The sequence below is a fragment of the Plectrocnemia conspersa genome, unplaced genomic scaffold (genome assembly GCF_051122295.1).
Source record: "Plectrocnemia conspersa isolate PC_06_02 unplaced genomic scaffold, ASM5112229v1 ptg000011l, whole genome shotgun sequence".
Taxonomy (NCBI): Eukaryota; Metazoa; Arthropoda; class Insecta; order Trichoptera; family Polycentropodidae; genus Plectrocnemia; species Plectrocnemia conspersa.
In genome coordinates this window covers 9861247-9886775 of record NW_028277175.1, presented here as the reverse complement: position 1 = coordinate 9886775, position 25529 = coordinate 9861247, and the positions used below count along the sequence as shown (strand labels likewise).

Below are 25529 nucleotides of genomic sequence, written 5' to 3'. Positions count from 1 at the left end.
AACTCAGCTATACTCCTAATTACAATAATAATAACAATGCTTATTCCTTTCTATCGTGATCCACTAAAACTGTATTTTAACAATTTTGCCCTATAGGTAAAAAAAATATTTTTCATACATTATTAATATTTTCCGGGCCTTGGAGTCAGATGTGTTTATTTTCTAAACATAAATATTGTTGCGCAACAATTGATACGTATGATCCGTGGGTACGTCCGTAGGCTGCAGGCGTCTCCGAAATTGGTTTGCTTTGGATTCCAGAGGCAGAGCTAAACTAGTGAGGCTTTTGCTATTTTCGACAGGTCTGAAGTTGAGTCGGCCTCCTCTCGGTTGCAGTATAAGTTGAAAGTCTCTTGAAGATCTGGTCTTGAACTCCCATGTGGAGATTAAAGTGTAATGTCAGAGAAAATCTCAGCCCACGTTTTAGTATTTATGTAGATGAACTCCTCCATTGTAGATTTATTTGTCTGCTCCTTTTTCGCTGAAACGACAGATAACAGAAGGGTGTTTAGTTTTTTAAATACAAATACCCATTGGCTGCTAAGGCAGGTCAGAAATGGTCGTTTAAATAATAAACCCAAATTCATGGGTTATCTTTTCTCAAAGCGACGGATTTTAAAATCCTTTCTAATTTATTCCGTGTAGCGTAATCCGTTAAAAGGTTTTCCATTGTGTTTTATTTTAACGAATAAACCATTTTTTTTGTTAAATGGTTAAAATGCTTTATTACTTTTCATACCGGGTTTTTATGATTAATAGTATAAGTTATTTTTTCGAATTGTAAATAAAGAAGTCGTTTAATTAATGAACCCGACAATATATGTTGTGGGGGGCAATTTATTTGGCCATGACGGCACTCATGTAGCGGCGGCGAGAACAACATTCTTCTGGCAACAGGAGCACGGCGTCAGACGGCGCCTCGTCTGCCAATCTCAACCATAACGTTCATTGACATTCTTATAAATTGGCGGTGCGTCGAAGTAAATTTGGCTTTAGAGCTTTGGTGAAAGACAAAAATATGTTGGATTTATATGGTGATATATCTTTTCCAACTTCTGGCCAACTCCTGGCCAAAACTATATAAGTTTTGGCCAGTAGTTGAAGATGCATTACATAAAAGTGTACTGAGCGCGTATTATTGAATTAAAATTTTATATATTTTTTGACAGTAATATTTTTTTATTTTTTATTTCAGTCTAAAAAGTGTAGAATCGAAAAATGTAGTAATAAAAAGTGGAAAGGAAAGAAATCTTTTAAGTCGTTCGGAAAACACTAAAATAACTGAAAATAACGGGTATTAAATATTTATTAACCCTTTGGAAGCGTTAATCAAAAATAAATATTAAATTATTTTTTTGAAAAAATGCAAATTTTACCTTGATTCTGTGTTTAAATGTTCTGATTTTTTTATATTTTTTTTTAATAATAATTGAGGTTTATTCACAAAAACCTTTTTTTTCTACTAATTTTTGCGTAAAAAGGTAAAAAACTAATTGGGCGACTTTAGTCGTAGCTTTAGTAAAAAATATGATATGTAATTTTTTGACACGTAAGAAGAAAAAGAGATTTTTCAGATACATTTATTGATATTATGTATGAAAAAGATTGACTAATCATTTAACTGGTTTATCCATAATAAATTAATCTTTAGTAAGGCGAAGTATCTGAAGTGGAGAGCCATAGAAAATGGATCAAGACCATCTGCAATGAAGAAAACGACGGAGAAGAATAACTCTCAATTAAATTTGGTAGTAATAAAATAAAACTTGAAATTCTTTTATATTATATTTTTTAACTATATGTTTTTATAATTAATATTTGATATTTTAATTATATATATTTTTTAATACGAAAATGCCAATATAAATTTAAAAAAAAACAATGGACAATAAAATATCAATGTTGTTGCGCAATCTGAAACTAAAGCGGATAACCGAAAAAGTAATAATGAATAAATTCGCATCGCATTCGCATTAATTCTGCTAAATATGGTAAAATTTGTAAGATATGTGAAAACTTGAATATATGTAGTTCGAAAGTTTCAAACTTTATATGGCGACGGTGGCGCCACGAGTAGATACAAATTGAAACGTATGGCTGAGCTTTAAATTGTTATAAATAATTTAATAATAATAGCATTTTTTTGTGAAATGATAATTAATCACGATATGTTAAAAATAATTGGATTATTTTTAATTTGTAATCATAAATTATATTTATAAATGTTTGTTAAAAATATTATTTATATTATTATCATATTTATATATGTGGTATGTGCTTGGTTTTATTTTTAATTATTATTATTAGATTTATAAATAATTAGATACAACAGTAAATTTATACGGAGACATCTGTAGGAAAATAATGTAATCTATGAAATTATCTAATTCGGAAAATCTATGCGCCATATTTTACTATTATAGATAGGTTTTGGAAAATGCCGCTAGATGTCTCAAAATAAAATAAAAAAAATATATGAATTTATTATAATATTCCTTTTTTTAAATTTCAATACATTATTACGAATTTAATTCTTAGGATTTAGGTTATCAAAGTTTTATTATTGATTTTTTTCATGTAAAATTAACTAATTATAAAATTTGTAAATTAACTCATCTATCCCATTTATTAAGTTTTCCGTGCAAAATTAATATTATTATTTTACTATCGACTAAAAAAAGCTCATTTAAATGCAATTACAAACTCTTCATTTGCACATAAAAACTGTATTTTTTTTCTATGAAAAAAGCTATAATTTAATCAACAGCAATTTTTTTTTACTTATCATTTTGAGTAGAAATATAATATATAAATTAGCTTATCAATTCTATTGATAAAATTTTGAGCATATTTATTATATTTTAATCATTTAATTATAACTAAACAGAAAAATTGGTACCAAAAGATTGATTTATCGTATACGTATAATTAATTAAATTATTTGATTTATATGCCATAAAAAAACATTAAGTCATACGGACCCGATTCTTTACTATTTTAAAAAAATTTGAACTAGGAAAACTTAAATATCTTCAATAATATATGCTTCTCTGTAAAAATACACCACAACCCTTACTTTATTTATTCCCTTACCAAAAAAGTCCAATTCGAAATTATGCAGCGACTTCAGACTTAACAGCTTAGCTCATCTGTAACTCTTTGAAAATACTGTTTTCTGAAAAATCATACAATGAAGAATTCACACACGTTGAAAAGTAGCTATTAGCTGGAAATAATTTGGATTTAGGAAAAGCCAAGGTATACGAGAAGCGCTCTTCTGCATGCATGTGCAAAGATGTTACGAAGTTCTTAGACCTGTTCTTCGTATATTTTGATGAAGCATTCGACAGCGCAAAACATGATAAACCACTGTATTAAATTCAATTAAGATATTTCAGATATGTTTCAGACAGAGATGCGCTCTTTCTTCTACTATTTTAAATTTATACTGTAAAACCATATTAAAAAAAATCACGCAAAGGAAAAATTAAATAAAATCGACGAAAAGACTATTAACAATATTCGTTATGCTGATGACACGGAAATATTTTCTGAGACTTCTGAGCTTGCTTATAACCATATAATTTTTTTATTGATGTTTATTCGTGAGTCAATTTTCAGAATAAATTAAACTTTTTGTATGATCTTAACCTCCAAAAATATTCACAACATTAGATCTTAAAACAAAATTTTAATATTTTCTTTATTGTAAGACAACTGTACTTATAAGAACAGTTTGACAAAGAATTATATAAATAAAATATTATGATATTGTACCAGTATTTCATAGACTGCAGTATTAATTATTACTATTTTTAATTGAAGAAAGGGCTCAACAAAAAAACAATATATAAATGCTCTTATTAGTAAGGGTCCTTCAAATATTAAAAATACTATTGCTACCAAAGGCACATACAATTAAAATAAAATATAATCTTATGAATAATTTTCCTGTATATCCTATAAAAAAATCTGTATATAAGGCAATAGAAAACCATTACCTGATCCTGTACTTTTCCATAATAGCTTTTTTATTTATTTTATATATTTAAGACAAATTATCAATGAGATTAATAGTTAAAATATTTTTTTATAACTTTGTAAGACTAGTGACGCTGTGAATAATATATTTATAAATTATTTTTTGATCTCAATGAATGTTCTTTAAGCTATAAAATAAAATAAAAATCTATTTTGAATAAAAAAAATTGTAATTGCTTTCTCTTTTATAAAGATTAATGAATTTATTTTAAAGAACATAAATTAAATTTGTATTATTGTATCTAAATTCGAGTTTATTATTTGATGGGTAAGTGTTGAATATGATTTTTTTGGTCTAAATGATATTAGTCAAAATATTATGATATAAATTATGTTTTTATTTTTTATTTACCGTTACAGCTGCATACGAAATTAAAACAATCTAAATTGATTCGAGATGAAAAGGAGCATCATTATATTTTATGCATTTATTGCACATAATAACACACCATCTTCGGATAAGTTCGCGTTGTAATAAAAATAACGGTTAAGCGCCATGTTCATAGTTAATTTATTTTTGCTTCATTAATATTTATAAACTGTCGTTTATCATATTATGTTTTCTATACATAGTAATAGTTTATGAAATTACACGTTCTAAAGATACAATATAGTATTCATAATAATTCACAAAATATTTCGATTTTTCATATAATTTATTATCCAATCGTTTCAGATTCTACTTATGCTAATGCCAAATAATGGAGAAATTTTCATTAATTCTAGTCATAAAACATCAAAAGCTGAAAAGGCTCGTTTTTAACCATATTGACAACATTTTGCTTCGCCCTTTAGGATAAAATTAATATTTTTCCGATTGACTCTGAGAAAAATATAAAAATACGCTACCTAACATTACTATCTATTTATATTTTCTCATTAAAACCTATGCAATTTTATTAATATATTTACATTTACGCTTTATTAAGAAATAATTGGTGCAATATTAGGAAAATATATAGTGATTTCCTTAATCTTTTCTTCGCTAGGAATTTTATCGTATTTGGTATATATGTAGTTCATTTAGTACTAAAACAAACTATTTTACGTTGTTTAATAGAAGACGAATTTAGTTAGATTATCTATCTAATGAAATAATAGTTTTCTTTTTTTAGTTAAATTATTTTGGACGGGCAACAAAGCAGTATATAAATGTTTTCCATATACAATCACAAAAAAGCTTCTGGTGTACTTTCACAAGTTATTTAAAAAATGAACTAATAAATACATAATTTTGGTCTTTGCAATAAAAAGTTATTTATGACATTAAAATACAATACAAAAAAGTCTTTTCACAATATGTAATGTTGGTTATATCAGCTTTGGATTCGTCGTAGGGGAAGATGCCACTACGGGGTGTTTATCAAAAAATATTGCAAAATTGTACATTTCGTATTGGCGAAGTTTAGTTATTTAAAAATAGTTAACTAATGAAATATTTTTTAATATTTATAATATAGTTTTTTTTATTAAATGTATTCAAACACTTATTTGAGATAAAAAAAATCACGCTACACATTGACAAACACGATTCTTTAAATTATACAATAGAGAATAAAATAAAAAGTACGATAAACATTTTCTAAAGCTATGGTAACAAATATTTGGCACTAAATTCATCACAACACCAAAGATTGGTGTATTGTTCATTACATATTGAAGTTTTTCTCATTCATGCACAATCATGTACAATGAACAGCAGCCACTTATATACAAAAATATATTTATATTTCCTATTACTGGCAACTTCCCCTTTTGTTAAAACAGTCAACTTAACTAGCTGCCACGTCTTCGGTAGAGTTAAATATATTTTCAGCTTCTTCGGTAACGGTTATCAACGGTGGGCCTATGTTTGGCTTTTCTCCGTTGCTCTCCATCGGCGAATTTTCATTATTGAACTTCTCAAACTTTGGCGATAGATTAGGAAGAATATTTTTCGTTGTTTCCTTCAAAGTCGTGTACAAATCTGGCGTGATTATGGGGAGAGACGCTCTTTTGCCTTTCATTCCAGTTGGCATTCTAGAACCCAGCAACGGAGAGCCTGAAGCTATATCGCCAGGAAAGCAATCGCTGCTGTTTTCTTCTTCGATAGTATCAAAATCGTCTTCATCCACATTATTCTGCTTTTTACATTCGTCCTTCAATCTCGGCGGAAGACTATCTGCCCTATGAAGGCATTGATTCGATTTATCGTGGTTAATTTCAACGACAGTCTGTTCTTTTTTAGCCACACCGTTACCCAACTGTCTCTGTTGTTCTTGATAACGATCTTCTTCAGTATCAGAAGAAGGAACACTATCAATATTCGCTATAACCCTCGTTTGATGCTCTATTTTATCTTGCAACTTATGAAGACTGACTTCTCTTGCTTGTATGTCAGATAGCAAAGGACCGTCCGTTGAACCTTCGATACTATATACAGGAGGCTTGACAATTTCATCTCCAGCTATGATAGAATCTTGTTTGAATATAGCCGCTGTTATCACTGGTTTATCCGGATCGGTGGGAGTCTTCGTCACCAAAGGCTCACAAGATGATTCATAGGGAATGCGAGATTTAGGTGGCAGCACATATCCGGTATAAACTGGGTATCCATAATGTCCTTGTTCATATCCAACTTGATTACCATACGAATAACTAGGATTGTGGGAGCTCGTCGATGAGAGACTCAAGTCCGAAGTGGATAATCCCGTATTACTGTTTGCAATCGGTCTGTTTTTAGAACCACTGTCGGATTCTATGAAGTTTGTTTCTTCTTCTCCTTCGGTCGATCCGTGTATAGGAAGAGGAGATCTGTGAACTTGGACGCGTTGCTGAGGAGATCTCCTGAACTTTTCATTGCTTTGCTGAACCTCCACGACGAATACTCCATCGTTGTTGGCCGAATACTTCATCTTTGTCTCGCGAGCCCCATGAGCGATATCCTGAAAGCAAAAAACATATTTTATAAATTTACTGTAGCGCTATAACCCAAATTTTAACGTCCGTATACATCGACAACGTTAATAAATATTTAATTTAATACCCCATAAATAATCTGAATATATGTTTTGTAACGTATATCAAATTTTACGATACCTTAAATCATTTAGGCACATGCGTTTATCCTACGAAGAGTTTCCGTTTAAAATGATTTATAATTAGGCTTAATATGTCTCAAAATATGAATAACTTTTGAAAGTATAATCACAAAGCTATAAATAATACATTAACATAATAAATGACTTTTTTTTTCAATAAAAATAATTATTTTTATCTTAGCTTATATATATCTATATAATTTACAATTTTTTTTAATACATAACTGCGTTATAAATTCTTGTAATAATAAATATTAGCTTGTTTATATTTTTAATTATTGATATCAACAAACAACTTTTACTGATAAGCTTAAAATATACTTCATACGCTATCAATACATCAATATATGTATGTACATAATTAATTCTCTGCCAGAATTATACCTCAGATAATTAGAGATTTTGTGTCGGTACAATTCTGTATCGATTTATTTATTAAATCAATATTTTTTTTAATCAGCAATAATATTTATTAAAATATTTAAATAAAACAGGATCTACTTTATTATATAATATATAATAGGTTCCATGGAATATCGACATAATTACTGTTTTTACTCAAAAATAATTTCTCGAATATTTCTCGAAAAAAATTCTATATCGATTTTAACTTCGTCTTTTTTTGTTGAAAAAATATTTTGTTTATATATTTTTTAATGTATTAAAACTGCTGCATTTTTTTAAACCGCTGCATAAAAAGAGTGGATCCGTGCCAGATGTTTAAAAATATGCATGCTTTTATTTGAGATTGAAAGTCTTTGAATGCTAAAAAATAGTTTACAATTTTCTCAACTACTCTAATCGTCTTTATCTTTGCTATGGTAATCACATAAATAATCAGATTAAAAACGCTTAACATGGAAATCGGCAGATTGCAAAAATGTATGGTGGCTTTCCATGGATTTTACGTAATAAAACTTGTCTGTAAGCAAACTTAACCCTTGTTTTTTTTTCAATAAAATATAAGATTTTTGTATCTTGTTCAATATATGAAACATCTAAAGTAACAACTAATAGCTGTAATTTTTAATTTTCGCAAAATTATTTTGTAATTCCTAATCGATGTAGGTGTAGACCGATCCGTTCTGGCATTTGATTATTCGCGTTATTACAAAAAATCATTATCCTATTGCAGTTGTTTTTCTTTAACGATCATCTAATTAAGTGTTAATTTTATTTAACAAAATTTCTCGAGAAAATCGGAAACTAAAAATAAAATTTCTCATTCTTAGAGAAATGAAAAATTTTATTTCTCTAAAAATGCATTGTGCATCACAGCATTGTAAAATATGTGACACTACAGCAGCAGAAATAAGCTAAGTGACCCTATCCACACGCTAAATATCCAGAGAGCATCACGAGAACACATCACGATAATTCCAGCCGTTCTACTGAAATTTCACACAGCCGACAATAATACAACTTTCATAACCTGCCATTATAACTTCACCACCTGATAACGGCATCTTTATTTCTATACATATATATGTCTATAAAATAAACTGTTACTAGCTTTTCCGGGGTTTATTTAGCTGCAAAGTCACGCCCCTTCAGCTTAAAAAACTGAAAATGCCGTTTAACTATTATTTAAAAATAAATTAATACGTGTGTTTTTTTTTACAAATATATACACAAAAATCAACTTTGATTATTCAGTGCGCATTTTTTATAGCTTTAACTGTCCATTATATGTTCATAAGCTTTCAAAAACATATGTATTTGACAAACACCATTAAACGTACATGACATGACACGAGTTAAACATCGTGTGACTAGCAAAAAAATCATCGTCAGGTCTATCATGTATTTTTTTTACTCTACTTCCGGCTTGTCCATCCATCATGGTGCCACTGTTCCAACAAAAAATTCCAGCGCTTGTGAGTTGGGAATAAATTGCCAGAAAAAAATTAGCAATATCAATTTAGTGGAGCAATCTCGTTGCGGTTTGATACTCTAGCTGCGTTGTAATCCGATTGGACTTTGACAAATGGCTGAACAGCAGTATTACAATACATCATAACGAGGATGTATATAGGAAGCGTGACGTTTGGAAACAGACGCAAGTAAACTATGTTGAATATTATTATTAATTACAATCAAAAGAAAAAAAGTATGTTTTAATATATATGTAATTTCACGCTAATTTTGGTTAAATACGATATTTCGATTTAAATTTGATATTCTTTTAATTCATAAATGATCAAAATAAATACAGTACTAATACATCTAATTTTATAAAATACAACAATACTATTCTTACACGTTTTTATCGATCAAGAAATACTTAAACATAAGTTTATTAAAACTCATTCAAAAATAAATATTGGATTAAATTAAATATTATAAATATTAATAAAATATTATTAGAGCTCATAATTTATTTTTATCAAATACTGACGAAAAAGTAGATAAAATAATTAATAAATAAAAAGGGTAAGAAAAGTCAGTTTGTAGAAGTAATCATTATACAAAAAAAAAAACATTGCTTACAACTGCGAATACTGTAATGTAATCTAATATGTTGGAAACAAGATATGACTACATAAAATAAATACACTAAATACTATCATGGTGAAAAGGTTTTACACAGCCAATTATATGTGAGATCTACAAAAGGTTAAGTTAGCTATAATGTATGGTTATGTAATGAAAAATGATTTGATTAATAATCTTCATTACTCTCGAATGGCGAATGTTACGTCCGATACAATATTTTGTATCCGTGTTACTCACGTTGCGAACTTCCGTTTCCACAATAAGGTGGTTGTTCTTCAAGGTCATAGTGATGATCGATCCGTTGGCTGGAGGCTGTGACGGTTGATCTTCTCTTCCGTCTCCGGTCTCTTCGTTGGCGTCGTTCCCTCCGGAATATCCAGATTCTGCAGCTTTAAGCTGAAAGGTAGAAAGTCGAGCATGATTTATGATGTCTAAAGAGCAGGTGTGTTGTTTAAAATAAAATTGTGAAAAAAGCATCTAACGAACATTGGAGTTAAATTCGTATTCAGCGCATCTGATACTTTATCAATGAGTGATATCTTTGGCCGGGGCCTTTGCGTAATGGCCAAACCCTGAAGGGCCCCTAATGACATGAGTGCAATCTGCGAGGAATCCGCTTATCGTCGTCCGCTGCAGCTGCCTCAAGCAAGTGCAAAATTGCACGAGGTGCCGTTATGTGAATAAAATCAAATTTCTTTATAAGATCAACTGGCAGGACCGAATTGTAAATATACAGTATTTCTAATTGTATAAAATGATTATTAAAAATAAGGTATATGAAAGAGTTAAATATAATAATTTGACTCTTTTATATAAATTGTTTAAAAACCTTTCGAAAAATGTACATTGTGCAATCATGCAAAATATATGTGAGGATTTTCTACGCAAGAAATTCAAACCATAAAGTACTACTTCAATTTTGTTATTCTCTATGTCTGTGCCACTAAATACTAGGAGCATTTTTTATTTAATATGACTTCTTAAAATTATATTGTGTATGTAATATCAATATAATTGATGTATAAACATAATTTTCATTATTTTTTTGGTGTTGTTTAAATTAATAACATATTCTATATTCAATAAAGTTTTTTATGCTTTTTGAAATAAAAAAATACTCAAACAGGTGCCCTAACATTTCATACATCTGGTATAAAAAAAATCTTAACTAACCTGAACAAAACATATGCTTGTATTTTTTAATTGGGATAATAAAATATCTACAATAAAGGAACATTAAATAACGTTTCTTTTATTGTGTTATAAAATATTAAAATACATGTCAATATATCTTGACTACTACTTTTATGTCAGTTTCCATCTGCTTGGAGAAGCAGAAATAATGTGAAAGATAATATATTAAATTTATGTTTGTTGTAATTTAAAAGGAATTTACAATTAACAAAACAATAAAAAAAGTCTAACCAACAACAACGGGAGAGAGATCGTGTGACCAAAGAATTGCGTTAATAATTAAAAATAATGCATCGTATAAAATAATAAATAAAATATTGACAGCGTTATTAATTTATTTTTATTAAATTTTCCGTTGTAACCTGATAGGTGTAAATCCAATGTGTTACAATGGGGGTATATATATTCCAACTGGGTAAGTCAATCAGAGGTAATGAATTAATTACCAAGCAGACATTTTATCGTCATGTATTGCAGTGTTACGTTACGGCACTTTTTACAGTATTTTTAATGTTAAATAACATTGACAATCTGCGTAAAATTTAATTTCTTTATTTTTACGTAAATATGACGTCATTGTTTTTAAGTGTAAAAGTTTAAAAGTTTGGTATTTTCTCAATCGCCGGTCCCACTAAAAAAGGACCAAAACAATAACAGAAAATATGTAAATATTAGTATGATTAGAAGCTATGTAATATATGGATATGTGGCGACCACACAAATAGGTCCAGATTTAAAAGAGTAATTGTCTCATTGTTGATAACCGTGACCAAAAACGTTCATTTATTAACAATGAGACAAATATCATGGCACAAGAGGGATTTCTTTTGACCATACAACACGAGTCGTTAAGAGAATCCCTTTTGTGACAAAACGGTACGGACGATGCAATAAATCACCACATCGCAAACCCTTTCCGAAGAATTCGAAAGACTGGACAAGCAAAAAAACTTGCTTTCGAAAATACAACATCCGATTTCTCGAGTTCCAAGAAGCAACTGCAACGATTGGCTAGGAGATCGATGCACAATCGCGATTGGCCAGCAAGCGTGCAACCCCTAAAGGATATAAGCACGGACTCCGATGAGGAGAGGGCAGACGATCGGAGGCACCATACGAGACGGCTGAGGCACCAGACAGGCCCAGAAAAGCAGAGAGCCAGCGACGCAGACTGCTTGGAGACAGCAGAGACGGGCACAGACGACCAGAGAGGCAAAATCTACCAGCAGCCATCCGGAGGAACCAGGCTCGCGCCCCAACCGACAAACCATAAAATCACTCCTGGAACTCCAGAACCACTCGCCGCACGCAGCCACAAGAGCCCAGAGCATCATCTACGGCCATCATCACCTGCGCCACCTTCACCTTCATCGCGAGAAACGTCACGCCGTAATCGTCCATTTGTCAAATGTAATTATAACTTAATAAAAAAGCCATCTAGATTCACCGAAGAGTCTCATTGGCCGCGAGGTCAACCATCCCTAGGGCTACGCCCGCTAAAGATACAAAATATGTAAAGTAACACCTTATTTTACAATATTACGATTTTAAATGGTTAAGAATCAAATGAAGAACATCTAAACCGAATTTTGACCAATAGGATTGGGCAAAAAATAATTATAACAATAACAATAAAATAGCAACAACAAAGACAAGTGATACCTTTTTTCTTCGTCACGAACGCACATTTTATCATGTTAATATGAACATAATACAACTTAATACGTTTTAACCCTATCGATCGAGTCAAGCATCTTTTCGTAAAGATATTGTTAACTTTGACATAAATGTCCATTTTGTATTGATTGTGCTTTTTTTTATAAAAATCACACACTCTATCTATATTAACATCGGCAGATTTTTATCATTCCTAAAAGAAAGCTTTCGGGACGTAAAATATATTAAGGGAAATATAGCTGCTGAATTTAAGTCGTTACATATTTCAGCTCATAACTGTTTCATAACTATTTTTTTAAACGTATTTTTATCGTCGGTTCTATTTGAAAACAGCAAAGAAACTACTAAAACACACGTTTGTTTTTATTGGACCATCTTGTATATTACACAAGATTGTAATATGAGTATAAGATCCATTTCTCTTACAATTTATTACCTAGTAATACGGAATACGACCAGTTAATTTGCATATATAGTCTATTAGCCATCTGAAAACAGAGTTATGTATATATTTAGATTTATTGATACCCTATTTGAGATACTAAGCATCTATTATGTACGATATTACGATGCTTTAGAATGATTTATCCACTGTTACCCAGTATATTATATGTATTATTACCTCCATTTTATAAATATTGTATAAGCTTTAACTAAAACACTATTTCATTCATTTTAAACTTTTGAAAAAAATCGAACTGCTTTAACACACAATTGAAATTTGTGCCAGTTACTGGCTTATCGGATTCACATTGTTGGAAAAGTTTGGACAATCGTTTGAATAGTGCCGATTTTGGAAACGGATATTCCATTATTACACCGCAACGACTAATCCACAATTGGGGCGAATGGATCTGATCCGTTTGCATTTGCAGTTATTGTTTCGAATCGGGCGATGCGGTAAGCCTAAATGCAAACATGAACAAGCAAAACCGAATTTGAAATCTATATATAAAATATTAATACGACGTTGTTTTAGTCAAATTGCTAAATCGACCAACTATGCTTAACATAGATGATATTACATAGGAGTGACATAGCTATTGAGGAATACACTTAACTCGATATTCATCAGCAAAATTGAATTTAACCGGCAAACTTAGTGTAGTGTATTTTATTAAGGAAGAAGTGATATTTATTGTGAAGGAGTTACAGGTTATTTTTAAATGTTTATTAACAATGCAAATAGGTGTAAGAAATAATTATTTATAAAACGATTGCCGAAGCATAATTCTCTACGAACTAGTTCTTAGCTCAAAAGTAGATTAAAATATTTGCGACATTGTCGTTTATTATTTTGCAACATCCTTTAAGTCTTTATTTTGTACATCGATAATGTAATGCCATGATTCTGATCTCATATAATTTTTTATAAACGAAAATCGATGCCTTCTTAGTTATTTTTTGAGGTTCGGAAATACATGTAAGTCTAATGGATCTGGTTTAAAAGGAGGATGAGATATTTCTGAAGGGTTATCCGGATGGAACAGTATCTTTTGCAAACATTTCAGGTCCCTTTATTTTTTATTTATTCACAAAGTTAATTAAACAAAATAGAGTAGTCGCTATATTATTGTATTCCCTAAAAATGTAATTTAGTAGCAATAATCAATATTTCTTTCGCGTCCAGAAAAGAGAAGCTAGCGAATTTGTTTGGAGGTGACCAATCCTTATTTTTTATCTGTTTCGGCTAATAGTGATAAACATTTAGAACAAGTCTAATCAGTAGGAACAACTCTATACTATAAAACAATAAATTCATGTTGCTGTATTTATGTATTAAACAGATCAGTCCGTAACGTCTCAGGAACACTAAGGTGGCGGGTACAAGCCTCAGCAGCACACTAAAATTTGTATTAATAAAAAATGCGCTATTATTAAAAAAACCGTCCACAGCTGCAGTGATATCTATTGGTTATAAATTTTAATACCAATTCGCAGACTTTCTAAGTGAGATTTTCAACTTTTGTACATGGGTTAATAATAATGTAGTTCAGGATATTTCTCTTTTCGTTGTTCAATTGATCGTTATAGTGCCCTTGTAATTATAATTATTGTGGTTACTGTGATTTTAGCTTTTCACTATTATTTCAGACTTGTCAAACTTATTCTACAGTTTGCTGCATTAAATGTTTTTGTGCTCGACTGGTCTGTTAAATAAGAATGATCAAGGTTGATTTATTGAGCTCAACTAGAAATACTACATACTACAAATCAATCGATTTGTAGTATGTAGTATTGTAGTATGTAGTATTGTTTATGAATATTTGTTCAAATTCGGCCCTGTGCCTTTCGCTGCGTCTTAGCCCATAAAAGTGTCGACTAAAATCGACTGAAAGGTAATGCGGCCCATACACGCTTTCCGTTTTTTTTCATTCGACTAACTAGCCAAGGCCCGAGAGTTTCGGCCCTCCTACGAAAAGTTGTCAGGGCGTTAACCCTACGCCTCGCGGATCTTTTATGTGCTCGCCAAGATCACGTTTAGACCAAAGTACCAAATTAACAAGTTTCGCTCGGAACGAATTCAATTTTGGTACGAAAGCGCAGTGTGGGAAAACAGGCGTGAAGATCGCAGCAAAATTTTCATGCTATTACGGCGCATTTTTGTGAACAGACACAAACATTTTGTGGTGATTTTGTCAAAAATAATCAGTTTTATTTTATGAAGATCTGAGACATCATAATATATGTTAAAATATGTTGGTGTCAAACAGAACCTATTCTTTGGTTGTATTACAAAATATTTAATAAATATTATACAGAAATATGTAATATATCTGTTATATTTTTTATATTACATTTATTCAAATGAAAGTTCTTTGGAAATACATATTATTATATAGTTCCTAGAAATATTTTTCCTACAATTATTTTTGAAAAAAAAAATATGATTTCAAAAAAATCATATTTTTTGTTGCTTTTTTTTTGTGGGATGAATACATCGCTTGATTATTCAACTAACAAAATATGTTTTCACCTTCAAGTATAACTTTTGAATATCGTTAATTCAAGGGATATATGACAATAACGGTTTTTACTCAGATAGACGCATTGTCTATCACGCATACATTACAAAAGGGTAGTTTTTCTGATTCTAACGAGTGGTTAACGATACGGATGTGCTAGCATGTAGATGATTTGTGAAATATCTAATTAATACGCAAATGTGGTATTGAGTATTATTATCTATTTTTAAACCTTTTATCTGGCGAATTTCCTTTTCATAAAATTTAATATGGTCGTTAGACGTCACAATAGCAATCTTAAAATACTTCATAATAGCAACAATGAAAAAACAATATCTTTAGATCTTTAACTATGTAAATGTACTTTAATTTAATGCATATTTTTTCTTTTACTTGAATTATAAAAGTTTCTAGTTTATTTTTCTCTTAAATTATAACCACCAACGTTTTATACTATATTCATATTTTTTATTATATAATATTAAAAAAAAAATTTTTATTAATTGGTAACATGTATTATATATAAAGTTTGGTTTTATAAAAAACAATCGTTTTATAAATAAAAAATTAGATACGATCTTTTGAAAATGATTTTCGATTTTTTTAAGCAAAAGTATAAAATAGTTCAACAGCATATATATAACTTTTAAGAAATACCTCTATAACTATGTTAGTAAAACTGAGGAATAAGGAAATAAAAATGTGTATTATCAAATCCAATTTTATAAAAAAAATAAGCAATTAATAATTGCTAAGTCAATTTATTATAAATAAATAACCGACTTTAAGGAAAATTAAAAAGTTAGTGTATTGTAATATTATGCAATAATTTTTAATTTATATGATATACAATCATAAAATGTTTTGAAAATCATAACGATATAAATTCTGGTTTTGTCATTTTTAACCACTATAATGAAAGAAGAACAACCCACAAAGCAAAACGTACGAAACAGTTACAAATTCCAATTAAAAGTTTAATGAAAAATCGCGTCACATGTTCAATATTTAATACAATAAAGAATTTATTTTTTGTATGAAAAAATTGTTTGTAAACGCATTTCAACCCTACACATTATTTTTTTTATTTCTATTGAATACAAAGAAAAAAGTCAGTTACTTTTATTACACATTCAACGGTTTGAATAATAAATAGTAATATTTATTCTTGGTTTTAAAAACATCCTTTTGGTTCAATGAATATTTTATGCTCAATCATGCCTATGAAATTTTTATGATGCATAAACGATAGTTAACAAAGCGGTTTTAAAAATATAATCCTTTTTTTCGTGTACGTGTTTAAGTGGTAATGAATTTTATATTGTGGTTTAACTTTGCCTTTCACTAAAAAAAACTATTATTTGATAAAACATGACATCCCTTTGACCAACATTAATTTTATTAATTATCTTAATTATACTTTTATTTTTGAATTTTGACTATAAATAATTTTAACAGATATACATATATAATAAAATTATTTAAATAAAATTTTTCCGTTCTGCGATTATTCGTTATAAATCCGACATAAAGCACGCCCGCACACGTTCCATACAATAATTTGCATAAAAACGGTCCAGAAAATCTGCGTAATTGCGCCGACCTAAACTGCTTTAATACCATCTCGTCGCCATAACCGCGATTATATTAATTGCACAATGGCTTCCTCTGAATCCCCATTTTAATTAACATATGAGTGTAAAATTTTAGCGACGCCGTTAATTTTCGAGCGCAAACAAAGATGCATACGAATTCCACATTACAACGAAATAAATATGTGCGCGACGTACACGTGAAATTATTACGTGTTTTTTTGTCGTACTTTTATGTCATGTGATAAATTTAATTATTTCTAATTATTTCTGGTGCAGAGTCAAACCGAAGGTATTGCAGCCGTTTTAAGCTGAAGTGTAAATCATGGGAAGGGATGGGAGGCGAATATATAATAGATAAGAAATCTGGAGTAAAATCTCATATTAGGTTGCAAGCTCTTAAAACGCATTTATTTATTTGTTAAAATATACGTGACTGATATTGATTTTATATGTGATTGTGCCACAAATAATTATTTTCTCAAATTATATGTAACTATCAGGATAATTTACGACAGATATTAAATATGACGTGCATTGAAAATTTGTATAACAGTCATTTATTTAACACATAGTGAATAAATTATATGAAAATATGATACAAAAAAATATTTTGTATATAAAGAAAAAAGCTAAATGTAAAATGTTGCACTTAAGTACATAGTTATGCAGATGCACGTACGTTTGTAAATAGGTATGTCCAAAAGAAAATTAATGTTTGTTTTTTTGCTAACAAAGAACTGCATCTGGTGTATTTAACTTCCTGTCATAATAAACAAGCACCTGCAAATAAATTATACTGTGTATATAGTATATATATATATATATATATAGTTTTAATTAAAAACAAGCAATTGTATAAATATAATGTGATACATTATGAGTTGCGTTTCAAACAAATATTAATGATTAAAATTTTATTTTCAATTAATTTTTTTGACATACTTAATATTTATATTATATATAATTGGTTAAATGATTACGCCTTCAAATTTTAAATATAAAATCAATGCAAAATAAGTACTAAAGACAAATCATTTGTAAAATTTTGGAAATTATTTTGTATCAAATATTTCTCTTTATCCACCCTAAAAATTTCAATCAAAAGCATACAAATCTGGTTTTAAATACATTTAGGATAAATAATTTAAATAAGCATAGTCTGATATTGTTTTAACATAATAAGTTGTTAAATCGTTTATGTAAAAAAATACAACATATCATTAGATTATAAAAACAGATTATGACAAAAATGTATGTATTTTTACATCAAGGATGTATCTGTTAAAAAATTTTTATTCGCTCTAAATTTAACATTAGACATTAAAAACATCGTTAGAATATTAAAAAATATTTCTTTTTGCAAAAAATATATTGTTACGATTATTAGCGATTTTTATACAAAAAAAAATAATTAAAAAATATAAAGAATAAATTAGCTTGAAATCAAATCAATATTATTTTAATTAATTAAAAATAATTCTCTACCATTTTGAAGTCACAAAAATAAAATAAATTCAGCTGAACTAAAGCAGCGTTTTCACCTTATATTTATGGCAGCATTTTCAAGAGATGACAAATTTAAATAAAACTTTTTTATAGTTATTCCCCAGGGCCCTGATGAAAATATAGGCCGACTCTCAGCTCTCATCTTCTGATTTTGTGTCTTTAAATTTGGGGGTGTGTCTTTTAACCCTTTGTTAGTCTGAATCACCACGCTTCGCTTTTGTTAGTACTCAGATGGTTCATCAGAATCAATCAATGAGAAAAACTTGTCGCATAATACTCATTAAAAACGCAATTTACGAATCATAGAATGCCTTTTTTATGCATACCAAGAGCTAAAATCGCATATTTAGTATCTTTACACATACACAAAATGTATTATATTGGCAAGGGTAATGCAAAATGATAAGTAAAAGATTGCTAAATGCTTTAATTATTTAAAATCCAACGGTCATAAAATAACATATATATAAATGGAAATGTAGCTGCCGTTATCAGGCGGTGGAGTTGAAATAGCTGGACTTAAAAGTTGAATAGACTTCGAGTATCGAGTTGAATTATCTGACATGGAGCAGTGAGAAGTTTTTTATGATGATGCTAGACGATCCGCTAGTGCTGAGACTCATTAGAGTTAAGTCTTGAGAAGTTTTTTCTGCATCGTCTGCATCTCTGTGACCAGGTGTCGCATCTTTTATATTGCTGATTTGAGACGGCTCTATCGAATCGCAGATGAGGATGTTGGTGGGCCAATTGCATTATCTTTTGAACATATTTACAAAATATGTTTACGACTTTAAGTTAGCCATCGTAAAATTACAAATGTATTTTTACACAGGGTAAAACGCATTGTATATCACTCAAGTTTTTCACGCAAAATGCTTGTTTTACTAGTACTTATGGGGGATTATAAGTGATTAACGTCTAGGAACAGATGTGGTTCGTAAATCTAAACAGTTATTAACTATTTCATTGTTATGCCTAACTTTTTAGAGGAGTTAATATATTTTTATTTGTTACAAATGCCTTATAGAATGCTAATTGTGGAGGTGGTTGGAACCTCCAGAATAATTTACCAAACTCACACTAAGAAACTGAGAAGACCGCGGAAGCATCCGCTTCCCTCTTCACGTAAGGCTACGAGAATTTTGTGTATTTATAGTGAATATTCAAACTGTAAGTGTATAAAAAAATACACAATATTAATCATTTATAAAAAAATAATATTTTGACACTTAATAGGTCAAGGCAAAACACTACTTTTATAATATTAAAACTATTTTTTATGACTGTCTCGCTTTAGAGTAAAATCGAAGCAGGTAATTGATTATTGCTACAAAAAAATGACTATTAGAAAATTTTTACAAATATGGTTAAGTTTCCCTACCCTTATTATTATTATGACTGTACATTTATATATATGTTTAGTATAGTCAACCTCTTTGCTTCTATGCGCTGAATGTGAATCAGAAGATGCAACGAATTGTCTCTAAAATTTGAGTTTTAAGAATTTAATAAAAGTAAGAATGAATATTTAGTCTATACTCTATTTGCGTTACACAGTCAGTTCTAGAGCTATCCATTTCATAATTATTTATAATTGAGAAAGAGATGGCAAGTTTGAGTTTACGCCCTAATATTAGCTCTAAAGCACACGATACGGATATACGTTCAATCATTACTCCATTAAAAGCATAAATGATAAGTATATCGAACGTATATCAGTAACTTGTGCTATAGAGATATTAGTAGAGGCGAAATGATGAAATGAATAGCTCTCGAACTGACTGTGCTAACTCGAATAGAGTATAGTAGAACACATTACAACAACAACAACAACAAAAACTCTTCTCTCAAGTCAAGAATTTATGTCAAAAGAAGTGAGAATGCTTTGTTATATTGTATGTATGTATAACATGTACATCTTAAGTCTATACAATCCCAAAAATATTCAGAAAAAATAATCAACTAGACTTTCATACGTTCAAAGCTTTCATAGGTGTAGATGTTTCATAGCGAGAAACAAAATAAAAATCACAAACTATGGCAGCCATTATTTTGGAAAGCTGCATACACACGGTCCGATTGCAATCAATTGGGACAAGTTGCGCGCATTGCCAAATTAGAGTGCATTCTGGAGCCGGTCCTGGCAGTTGCTAGTTCGTCGGGTCGACGACCTGCCTTCTCTCTGTTGGCAACACCACAAATCAACTTATTTACCAGACTGTGAAGCGGCCATTGTTTGGCCGCTTTGGCCCGCAGATTCGAAGGTACTCGAGTGCGGCAGATGGGACCGCAGATTTGGGAATCACTCAAGTATATTTCAATGTCAACGTGGAGCGAGAATGCAATTATAACACACATGTGATATAATATATTTTTATGAACACCCATCGACCCCTTGAAATTCCAACGTAGCTGTTTATTTTAATTATCAAATGATAATAATGAGACAGCTACCCAATTGGCCACGTTGGGATCTTTATAGCTTGATCTTTTATTTCACAACATGAATTTCTCTTTTACAAAATTCATCATCTCTCAGATCGACGTCAATATGGATATATATATAAATTTGGAATACATCGTCTGAATACACTGTTACTATTAAGGATCTACTCTTTGTTTAACTCCGGTTAAAATTTATTATTTATATTAAATATCAAGAGTGAATCATCTCCACAATACATATGTATATATGTACATAGACTGAAAGACGGTTCTTTATGAATAATTCATATGTATGTATAACTCTATTTTACATTAGATACATTATCAAATAATATTTTATTTATTTTAATATATTCAACATTTAATATGTTTTATGCACTCGAATTAATAAAATAAATGTTTTGCGTATCTCTATACACAAAAGCCTCAATTTCCACTCCAATCAAAATAAAAAATCCTGCAATAATAAATAACGCTTTTTCATCGCATATTTCACCCTCGAAAACTGGGGTTGATGCATCATAAAATTTTTATGAAATTATTCCTGCACCCTCAAACCAACCCAGGCGCGTTCACCTCGCCATCAAGCCAAACACTGCGCTTTAAACGCGAATATAACTATATTTGCTACACAGTCTGTATAAAGTGCACACATAAACATTTCTGAGCCACCCAGTAGTGGCGATAAAGATTGATATCTGTGCTGCAAATGTGCTCGGCGGAATATTCGATGCCATATTTCGCCAGTGCATCCAATGTCGAGTTATTTGCGCCGAAGTCGGATGCTGTCTTCAGTTTGATTTATACGGTGCACTTGCGAAACCTTGGCGAAGCAGAAGAAAGAATACAAAAATCTAATGCATCTGCGGGGGATGGTTCCACTTATCACTCCAGGCTGGAGAGTGTTAAATAATATAATGCAGTACAGTCCGTTGAGTAGTGGTGGAAATAAATAAATGATTCTAGATAAAGTGATGTGTAAGTGGTCTTAGAGTATGTATTTTTTTCTGTATAGGACCAGTGGCGTGCTATGTATGAAAAAAAATATATAAAAAAATAAAAATATGAACAACAATCGGGATTCATAGAAAAACATTGCACTGAGACTGCATTACAAGTAGTTATATTTGATTGATTATTAGGCAAGGATGCAAACAAAATCAATTAAAAATATATTAAATATATATGTATAAGTTAAATAGTTTAATAATTATTTAAAAAAAAGCAAAAAGTTGAAAAAAATTATGCGTATTCTAAAGAGAAAATAAAATGTCACGGTGTACCACAGAGGTCTAAATTCGGACCATTACTGTTTATATTATATATTAATATTATAAAAAATTGTATGACACATTAAAATATTGCATATTTGTTAATGTTAAAGAAGTTATAGATAATTTAAATAATGTATTAAGTGTAATAGAAATATGCTTTAAAAATAATGTACTAAAACTAAACAACTATAAAACTGAAGGTATGTTTAATAATTATTAATAATTATGAAAATATGTTAGATAATTCTAAAAAAATAGTATTAGATAACTCTATGATAGAAATAGTTGATAATATAAAATATTTAAAAGTAATTGTAGATAAAAAAAATTTTTCAAGAACACTGTAATTATCTATTTAAAAAAATGTAGAAAAATAGGATTATTATCCAGAATTAAAAATATATTAAGTATAATGACAAAAAAATGCAATAGTATTATATTGCCACATTTTAATTAGTTTGCAACAATATTAGATATGTTTAATAAATTAGATAAAATTTATTGCAAAAATTACAAAATAGGGCAATAAAATTGGAATGGTTTAAGAAGTATTTAAGATCAATGTTTTAGTATTTATATATAATGAGTATTTTAATCCCTATGTATAATAATATTCCTAGAACAATCCGAAAAAATAAAACTGTAGCGTGTTTTCTAAATGGAATAAAGAAACACCTTCGTGCATTAAGAAATAAATTATTAATGCACGAAGTAAATATTTTTATGTTTAGTTAAAATTTCTTTAGTGTAAAAATTAGCTATATTACCTAAATAAATTATTAAAATAATAATAATAATCCCTGATTATTATATGATGATAATTAATTTAAATCGAGTTTATATTAGGTATAACTTTTTTAATAATGAGAATAATATAAAAAAACGTAATTGGGTCTAAACTATGCAAGAAAAAAGTAAGCGAAATTTTGTTCTTCTCTTCATAAAAAATTAAGCGTTAATAATATTAAGTGAAAATTTTACAAATAGGTGTTTTAAGTGTTATAGTATAAATATTAAATGCTAACTTTTTTGGTAAATGAAAAGTTTTTCATGTACTAGAGTACAAGTTTGCTTATTATTTTATAAACATTTACAGGTATATTATAGAACGATTTTTTACTATGCTGCTCTTCAAGTTTTAATTATTAATATTATTTAATAAAAATATTACTTTTTTGAGTATATGCTTGTAACACTAAACATCCTTAATATTATCAATTTTTTATCATCATCATCACCACCATGATACATTTTTAGTATATTTTTAAAGATTATAAAGAGACATATTAATTTAAAAATAACTAAATATTTAGATGGCAATTATATCAGTTAAAATTAGCTTATAAAGAAGTCCAATCCTGATTTTTGCATAGTTTGATATGAAGCATAATTTTGTTGAGATCAAATAATCGCATATTTATCGCAATGTTTTCTAATAGACTATTTGTGAGAAATTTTATTAAGACTGCCTATCTACCTGTCTACTATGATATTCTTTTTCAACTTTCTAAGCAAATATACATCAATAGATGATATAAACTACAGCAAAAAAATGTTTTTAGCTTTAAATATTTACAGATACTTTAAACTGGTCACAAAATAAAATCATTTGAATTAAATAAATGGTTCAGTCTTAGTATTATTGAACTCATTCTAGATTTTTAATATTATTTTTTCTTTAAGCTTTTTTTGGCTTAAGTAGAGCTTTGAAACCTCTCGATCCTATTGCTTTACTTTTAGAATTTTATAGCTTATCCTTAAAAAGGTATGTCAGACTTTTTTTACCGCATACTAATGTTTGTACAATATATTACACAAGGCTGGAGTTTATTGTGTACGTAGTCTTTTATATAGCGATTGATGCTTTTTTTCTCATATAAGTCGAATACCGAAATTTATGTATGTTTCATAGCATCATACAATCAGGCTAATTAAAAAATTTAGATATGCTTCGCATTTACTGTAATTTTTAATACAAAAATGCTTATTATTGTTCCTATTTTATAATATATATTGATAGTTTCAATGGGTATTTATTCCATTCTTTCATGGTTGAAAATAAATGTGAGACTTTTTCCGCAGATATTTCATATTAAACTAGCTATAAATAATATAGTAAAAATTTGCATTTTCAATTTAATTTAATTAGTAATAAATTTAATATATATTTAGTGTTGAATATTATATAAAACAATTAAATATTTTCATGATAAATTATGTAATGCTCTTATTGTATTTTAAGATACTTTAAATCTATCATAGAATACTCCTACTTAAATAATAATGTGAAAAAATATGTTAAACTAACTAAGCTCCAAAGCTCTTACTTAGTACCTAGTCCTTCTAGAAGGCTTTCACGCGTCTCTGTAGCCAATTTTAGACTGAGATTTGGCTTTCGGGTTCGTTGTCCGGTCGACGACCGCCGAACACATCCCAGCCGGTCCAAAAGCTCTATCGCCACGTAGACGACCCACAAAACCAGGTGCAACAGGATGCAATTGAAACACTTGACCAAAAACCCGTTCGCCATTTATTTTGCCAAAGGCGACCGGTTTGAATAGGAGCCCCGAAAACTTAACTCTCGACTTGCATCGTCATTATTATATTGTGTGCGTCTGTGTATTTTTGTTAAAGCACTATAATTATATAGTGAGTATAACACTAATATCATCCACTTCGTGCTGCACTTGAGCTTTCTCTTGTAAAGCTTGAAACTCGACTCGGTCTGCGGAGAGCTTTAGAAAAAGCTCTATGCATTTTTCTTGCGAGTTTTTATCTGTGCATATAAACCTTATTAGCATTCATTGTGTGCTAGTCATTTTTAAAAATAATAGGACTTGTGTGTACAATTATTACACAGTATGTTTTTGTAAAATAAATTATTATTTTATTTTCTTACAAATATGTGTCGCTTTATATCTCCTTTTCTAAATGTGAAAAATTGCTACTATTTGCGGTCCAGAACGTTGAAAGCTGCTACAATATAACATATTGTATTATATGAAGCATGCGGTATGAGCGAGCTTTTCATATATTTAATATCGTACAATGCTTTTATTCGTTTTGCGACGCCATTGCGATTATATGCAAGAAGAAGTCAAGCATCTATACAAAGTGCATAGAAATATTTATTACGTATTTACGAATGCTTTATGTAGCATATAACTCGATTTCTATCATACTAAATTGTAAAATATGACTTTTGCCTTACAGATAATTAAATTTTAATAATACTCTTTTGGTTTAAATCTTCCA

The 25529-nt window shown here is 29.3% G+C and overlaps 2 protein-coding genes across 4 annotated transcripts in view; one reads left to right on the top strand and one right to left on the bottom strand.

The window, feature by feature from the left end:
* LOC148229412 (uncharacterized) overlaps positions 1–25529 on the top strand; it is a 212193-nt gene that overhangs the window by 87734 nt on the left and 98930 nt on the right. The gene's annotated exons all lie outside the window — the stretch shown is intronic.
* Positions 5676–25529, bottom strand: part of LOC148229411 (uncharacterized) — a 138762-nt gene continuing 118908 nt past the window's right edge. For 2 of the 3 annotated variants that reach the window (XM_088198940.1, XM_088198941.1), the window contains exons 5-6: positions 9855–10013; positions 5676–6965 (exon numbers count right to left, since the gene is read on the bottom strand). In XM_088198940.1, the coding sequence (XP_088055066.1) occupies positions 5814–6965; positions 9855–10013 (1311 nt within the window). In that variant the 3' untranslated portion in view covers positions 5676–5813. The remainder of the gene's footprint in view (positions 6966–9854; positions 10014–25529) is intronic. The other variant, XM_088198942.1, reaches the window with a different exon arrangement.